Consider the following 7,500-nt stretch of genomic DNA (forward strand, 5'->3'; position numbering starts at 1 on the left):
ATTTCACCCCTGGTAACGGGTAATTTTTCACGTATTGTCAAATCTGCAACCATTCAGCTGTATTTTCTCCTAATGCTCCAGAATTTTGTAGTGATGCCTTCTTGTATATATAGGTAGTTCTTGACTTTAAAAAGTTCATTTTGTGACTGGTCAAAGTTACAAAGGCACTGCAAAAAGTGACTTACGAACCAGTTTTCCCACGTCCAACCGTTGCAGCTTCCCCAGTCAGCTGCCAAGCGCCTGAATTTTGATCACGTGACCTGCAACGGTCGTAAGTATGAAAAACGGTCAGAGGTCACTTTACTCTGAACGGTCACTAAATGAACAGTCGTTAAGCCGAGGGTTACTCGTACTACTTTAACAATATCCTGATCAACATCACATTTAGCTTTTCACAAGGCATGAATCGATTTTTTATCCTGAAATAAGCAAACAGGAGACTTTGGGGATTTATTTTAAGCAGCAGTCACTCACAGAAGCTGGCCTTGGAAGGGGATTGGGGGGGGGGAGCGGGTTGGAAATAAAAAATAAAAAATACACAAGACAATTGACTCTAATTCCACTCCACAAAAAAGGCATCGTTTAAAATGAAGTGTGGCTCTTAACGCCATACATTGATTTATTCGGAGGCCAGAGCCAATTTCACAGCTCCGATGACATCACCCCCTTTCTCTCCGCTGCCTGGTGTTGTGACTTGGGGGACCGTGAAGCCGTGAAAAGGAGGAGGAGGGAGGCCTTCTCTCTCCCCCCCCCCGTTTTAAACACACCGCCCGTACAGGGTTAAGAGTAAGGAGATTAGCGATTTATCCTGGGGGGATCCATTCTTGAAATTCCCTACTGTTTTTAGCGTAGAAACAAGGCTAATGAGGTTCATGACATCCAGAGGCTGGAAAAAAAAAAATCACCCTTTTAAACCCTGCATTGCAGATAAAGCACGGGTGGTGATAAATAGAAATGATGGGCCATTACAGGAGTGTTGAAATCTCTCAATGACTCAGAAAACGCAGCACAGGGGAGATATTTAGAACTACAATGCCAGCCCTGCTTCGGGCATTAAAAATCGTTTGGCCGTTAACGACTTTTCACAGCAGAATCGTTTCTACTTAAAAGCCACAGCGATAAGTTTGCCCCTTGCTTAATAATCATAATTTTTTTTTTATTTTTTTTAAACGGACGGGAATAAAAACAAACCAGAATTACACCACTCCCGTCCAACAGTATGCGACGGAGCGGGGAATCTCACCGTGCCAGTTGGACGAAGTTCAGAAATATTATTATTATTATTATTATTATTTGGCAGGCTTCTTCAAATTTGCAAATAGGTGCCGGAGGGGGAAAAAAAAATTATGTCGGATGCCTAAAATGTAAGCGTGAACAGTATACAACCTCCATAGAAGATATATTCCTGATAAACACGTGTGTTTTCTTGTCCATCTAGTTCCAATCCAGCTCCAATCTGATCCGTAATTCGGGATAATTTTTTCTTCCGTTGTCACCTAATACAGATAGTCCTCGACTTACAATCATTTGCTTAGGGGCTGTCTAGCAGGGGTGGGTTCTAATTTTTTTTTGCTACCGGTTCTGTGGGCGTGGCTTATTTTGTGGGCGTGGTTTGATGGTCATGTGACAATTCTTTAGGATTTAGCAGAGGTACTCGTCTACCAGGCTTTTAACTGCTTGCAGAGCTGTACCGGTCTACTCATTTGTTTTTGGAGGCACCGGTCTACTCATTTATTTTTGCAGGTACCGGTCTACTCATTTGTTTTTGCAGGTACTGGTCTACTCATTTATTTTTGCAGGTACCGGTCTACTCATTTGTTTTTGCAGGTACTGGTCTACTCATTTATTTTTGCAGGTACCGGTCTACTCATTTGTTTTTGCAGGGTACTGGTCTACTCATTTGTTTTTGCAGGTACTGGTCTACTCATTTATTTTTGCAGGTACTGGTCTACTCATTTGTTTTTGGAGGCCCCGGTCTACCACCGCACTGCCTTTTAACACTGATCAGCTGTAGGGCGGTCCTTTGAAGGCCTTTCTAGCCATCAGCTGGGACTCAGGAGGCAGCAATAGATTGGGGGGTGGGGCCAAATAAAAGGTAAGAATAACGCGGGGGAGGGCGGGGGGGGCAGAACCGGTTCGATGATGTCATATCATCGCTGCTACCAGCTCGGCGGAACCGGGAGGAACCCACCACTGGGCTGTCTGAAGTTACAATAACACTGAACAAAGGGGTTTATGGCCACTGTAGCATCCTCATGGTCACCTGATAAAAATTTGGGTGTTTGGCAACTGGCTCATATTTATGACAGATGTACTATGATCACCATCTATAACCTGCCCAGCGGTTTCCGATTAGGAAAATCAATGGGGGGGGGGGACGCCAGACTCGCTTAACGACCAATGGAAATTTGGGGGTCAATGGTGGCTGTAACTTGAAGTGAATACCATAGTCCGGTTCAAAATGCAAATGTCCTGTTTCGTATAGAACGGTGGTGGCGAACCTTTTGCTTACCGAGTGCCGAATAGGAACACGCTTCGCGCGCTGCGTGTGCATGCCATCCGCAGTAATGCACGGCTCCCTTCCCATGTGCTGCGCGCACAACAGCACCATCTGCGTATGCATGCAGCTTTCAAGCATGCGCACTAGCAAGCATTACATGCACAATCTCACCACATGTGCAGCTTTCACACGTGCAATGCACGCACACAAATGCTGTCTGCGCATGTGCCACACTGTGCACCAGTCATCTCATGCACATGTGCAAACACGTGCGCATGCGCAGGAGAGCTCTGAAGTCCAGCTGGGTCTCCTGAATTGCGCGCATGCGCACCAGAGGCCTGAACACCAGCTGGGGCCGTACGCGCATGCACAGTTTCAGGTGAGCTTGGCGACGGCTCGCATGCCCAGAAAAAAATGGCTCTGTGTGCCACTTCTGGCACGCGTGCCGTAGATTCACCAACATGGGTATAGAAGGTAAGTTAGAAAGCACTTGGTCTGCTTTCGTGTTGGCCTGATATATTAATTCAACCCATCATGGTTTTAAAGACTGCTGCGAACAGGATTTGAGTTTGGCCATGGCTTTATGGAAGTCCTCATGTAGTGTTATGGGGAGATCAAACTTATCAGTTTGATTGGTATACAATGGGAAAACATAATTTCTAATGAATTGGGCCTCGATGGAAAAAGCAGCAGCCATCTTGGCTCCCGTTTGACGTTCTGGATTTACACCTAATTAGGGGCAGTGCGGCGGCTCGGCGGTTAAGATGCTGGGCTTGTCAGCTGGAAAGCCGGCAGCTCAGGTTCGAGACCCGGGTGCCACGCGATGGGGTGAGCACCCATCCTCACGCTGGCTCCTGCCAACCTAGCTGTTCGAAAGCATGCAAATGCAAGTAGATAAATAGGTACCATTTCGATGGGAAGGTTAACAGCACTCGGTGATTCTTGCGCTGGCTACATGACCGCGGAAATGTCTTCGGACAGTCCTGGCTCGGTGGCCTTAAAATGGAGATGACCTCCACCTCCTAGAGTTGACTACGACTAGCGGAGACTCCGTATTTTAATGTAGAATGCCTGCATCTGTAGGTTATATCTCCCCAAATCTAAATTCTTGCTTTTCTCCAAATATACCAGGCTCAAAAATCAAGAAGAAACCACAGCTCTGGATTGCAGGTCATCACAACAGATAAACGAACTCTACAATCTAGCTCAAGTGTTTCTCACTCTCGGCAACTTGAAAACGTATGGACTTCAATTGCCAGAGGGAATTCTGGGAGCTGAAGTCCAGACATCTTCAAGTTGCCAAGGTCAGAAACATTAAGCTATTGATCTATCTGGAGCTAAAGCGAAGTAAGATTCTCCATGTTTACTCTTGAGTTGTTTGTTTGTTTTTTTAAACTGGCAGTTATATTGTAAGCCACCGTTAACTCTTGGTTTAAATGTTAAGTAATTCCTTACATGCCTTTTAGATTTAGATATCCTGTCCACAGTCCGCAGTATCTCCCATATGCCCTTCACTCTGTTAGGAACTGTAGCTGGAAAATTCAGCTCATGAAACAGCTTTGTCGATTCCCATTTCTACTCTCTGGACCACGAATGATCCACAAGAAACATTTAGGTGGCCAAGGAGACAGGAGAAGAATTCTAGATGAGTTCTCGGCCCCAAACTCACCCAGCGATGACCACTCCGTTGCAGGAATGCACGTCGCACAGAATGTTCCCGACTTCGTGTTGCAACTGGCTCATCACCCCGATGCGGTTCTGCGGAGCAAGACAAGGAAAAGCTGTAGGTTTGGTCTTAGCCCAGGAGTCGGCAACCTTAAAACACTCAAAGAGCCACAAAGGCCCTAACTGGAAGCCCCCCGTTCAATTCTGGAGCTGACCGGAAGTCTGGTTCCCCCCCCCACCCCACCCCCCATCATAGAGTTTCCTCCTAGCGTGGCATCCGTTTTCCTCTGCCGACCGGAAGTCTGGTTCCCCCACCATAGAGTCTCCTCCTAGCACGGCCTCCTTTTTCCTCTACCTGTTCTAACCGGAAGACCTATCAATTGTGGAGCCGACCAGCGACAGGGAGCCGCAGCAGAGGGATAAAAGAGCCACATGCGGCTCCAGAGCCGCAGGTTGCTGATCCCTGTCTTAACCCCTCAGGACCCCTACAACAGTGGTGCCTCCGCCTTTTGGGCACCAGGGACTGGTTCCACGGAGAGAGTTATTTCCGCGGACTGGAGAGGACGTCTTTTTGCATGCTGCCTGCATCCCAATGGATGGGGCTTCGCCTGTATGCACGGCTCAGTTTCTGGCATGCTGTGGACGGGTGCCGGTCCATGGACTGAGGGTTGGGGATCTCTGCCTTACAAATCTGCCTCCCCAGGACTGTGGCTTTGGACATTCAAGTGGTATCCCAGCATCTCGAGATTGACTCAACCTTCCATCCTTCTGAGGTTCGTAAAATGAGGACTCAGATTGTTGGGGGCAATATGTTGTGTAAACGTGTGCTTAGAAAGGGCTGGAACTAGGTGGCTCAGTGGCTAAGACACTGAGCTTGTTGATCAGGAAGGTCAGCAGTTCGGCGGTTGGAATCCCTAGTACAGGTCTCCTGTGTGAGCAGGGAGTTGGACTAGATGACCTCCAAGGTCCCTTCCAACTCTGTTACTGTTACTGGAAAGCACTGTGAAGCGGTATATGGGTGTAAGTGCTATTGGTATTGCTCCTGTCTGGCTGTCCATCCATCCGTTCGTCCATCCATCATCTATCTACTCATCTCTGAACTGTGATGGCGCAAGTGGTCAGAATGCAGTATTGCAGGCTAACTCTGCCAACTGCCAGTAGTTCGATTCTCACCAGCTCAAGGTCGACTCAGCCTTCCACCCTTCCGAGGTCGGTAAAATGACGACCCCGATTGTTTTGGGGGCAAGAGGCTGACTCTATAAACCACTCTGTAAAGCACTGTGAAGCGGTGTATAAGTCTAAGTGCTATTGCTATCGAGCATAGAAACATAGGAAAGGACCTCGGAGGTTTCTAATCCAATTCCCTACTCAAGGCAGGAGAACTTAAATCATCCCGGTTCAAATGGTTGTCCAATCTATGTTTGAAAACTTCCACTGTTGGAGCACCCATCACTTCTGAAGGCAAGCTGTTCCACTGATGAATTGTTCTCACTGTTCTCCTTATTTCTAGCTTGGATCTCTCTTGGAGAAGCTTATAGGACAGTGATAGCTAACCTTTTCCGGACAAGTGCCCAAAGCGTGCCCAAAAACCCAAAATGCAATACGTGCACCCCCCTGTGCATTCGGCCTGCGCATGTGCGTGCATTCCCCTGTACATGCCCCGCCCCCCATGCATGCATGTGTGGGCGCCTGTTGTGGCCCACCAGCAGCCTGCACGGATCGTGGCTGATCCTGATGACGAGGAGGCTGGTGTGGTCTCGCGCCAGCAGCCTGCACAGCCGGCACTCGCGTCGGACAGCGAGGAGGCTAAAGAGGATGTGGTGCCAGAGACAGAGACTCAGCCAGGGCCTTCAGAATCTCCAGAGGCTCCTTCAAGTGGAGAGAGCGAAGTGGAGGAGCCTCTCCTCAATGCTCGAGCACGCAGGGCTGCCAAAAGGCAGGAGTGGCTACTCAGGAGGAGGGTCTAACCGAGAGTAGGGCTTGAGGATAATTGGCCACTCCCTTAGCCTATTTAAGTCACACACCATTAGTAAGTTTTTTGCTGGAAACAACTTGTAATTATCATCAGAGCATTGTTGGAAAAGTCTTATCGTATCTTGTTTTCTGGGCTGGTTGCCAACCTTTGCCGGTCTTGGTTAGTCTTGCTACTTAATAAATTTGATAAGGACCATTGGTGTGTGTTAATATCCTCGGAAATCCGGAGCTGGGGCAGAACAGCGCCCCCCCAGCAGAGACCCAACGACCAGTTGGCTGGGGGAAGGTGCACACCCATGCGTGGTGGAGCTGAACAGGGGCAACAGCTCACGTGCCCCACAGAGAGGGCGCTGCGTGCCACCTGTGGCACACACGCAATAGGTTTGCCATCACAGTTATAGGAATTATGAAATGAGAAGTTCTTCTCCCTTACTTTCCAGTTGGCTCTCAGAGTCTGTTCCTTTTCCCGACATTCCCGGAGGGTCCTGTTTCCAACAGGGGAAGTCTGAGATTTGACTGTCAGACAGATAACCTTCCTGTTGACAAAGCCGGAACCACAGGACTTGGTCTTCAGCCAGTACCTTCCACGTTCGGCTCACCTAAAAGTAGGACAAACGCTCATGGCTGAGAAGTCTCACACAGGGGGAAAAAAAAATAACAACACGATGCTCTCAGTAACCATGGTGTGCATCACCCCAAAACAGGGCCTGCATTAACGTTAAATTAGGATTTTTATTTTTTTTAAAAATCTTAAATGTACCGTATTTTTCAGACTATAAGACGCATCTAAATTTAGAAGAGGAAAACAACAACAAAACGTTTTTGGGCCTACCTTTTTTGGGGGGCCTTTTTTCGGCCCTTTTCCAGTCTTTTTCCAGGGCTTTTTTCGGCCCATTTTCAAGGTTTTTTACAGCCCATTTTTGTGGGGTTTTTTCGGCTCGGGTTTTTTTTTTTTTTTTGGCCTGTTTTCGAGGCTTTTGGAGCCATTTTCGAGGCTCCTTTCAGCCCGTTTTCGAGGCTTTTTTCGGCCCATTTTTTCCCAAAAAGGGCTGAAAAAAGCCTCAAAAACAGGCTGAAAAAAGCCCCGGAAACGGGTCGAAAAAAGCCTCAAAAACGGGCTGAAAAAAAGTCTCAAAAACAAGCCCCAAAAGCCTCAAAAACGGGCTGAAAAAAGCCTAAAAATGGGCAAAAAAAAAAAAAAAAAAAGGCCCGAAAAAGTCAGAAAAAAGGCCCGAAAACAGGGTGTGCAGAGGCCCAAAAAATGGCTGGTGGGTAGGCGGGCCATATTTGGTCTATAAGACGCAGAGAGATTTTCACCCCTTTTGGAAGACAAAAAAGTGCGTCTATAGTCCGAGAAATAC

At 47.7% G+C, this 7,500-nt stretch overlaps 1 protein-coding gene across 1 annotated transcript in view; it reads right to left on the bottom strand.

Annotated features, from left to right (window-relative positions):
- The window catches only part of FBXW8 (F-box and WD repeat domain containing 8), a 61,616-nt gene that overhangs the window by 34,216 nt on the left and 19,900 nt on the right, over positions 1-7,500 (bottom strand). The window contains 4 exon segments of the mRNA XM_070951090.1: positions 186-260; positions 4,170-4,258; positions 6,573-6,623; positions 6,625-6,738. Of these exon segments, the coding sequence (XP_070807191.1) occupies positions 186-260; positions 4,170-4,258; positions 6,573-6,623; positions 6,625-6,738 (329 nt within the window).

This window comes from Pituophis catenifer, unplaced genomic scaffold (assembly GCF_029215685.1).
Source record: "Pituophis catenifer annectens isolate HBS135680 unplaced genomic scaffold, rPitCat1.0.hap2 SCAF_10, whole genome shotgun sequence".
Classification (NCBI taxonomy): domain Eukaryota; kingdom Metazoa; phylum Chordata; class Lepidosauria; order Squamata; family Colubridae; genus Pituophis; species Pituophis catenifer.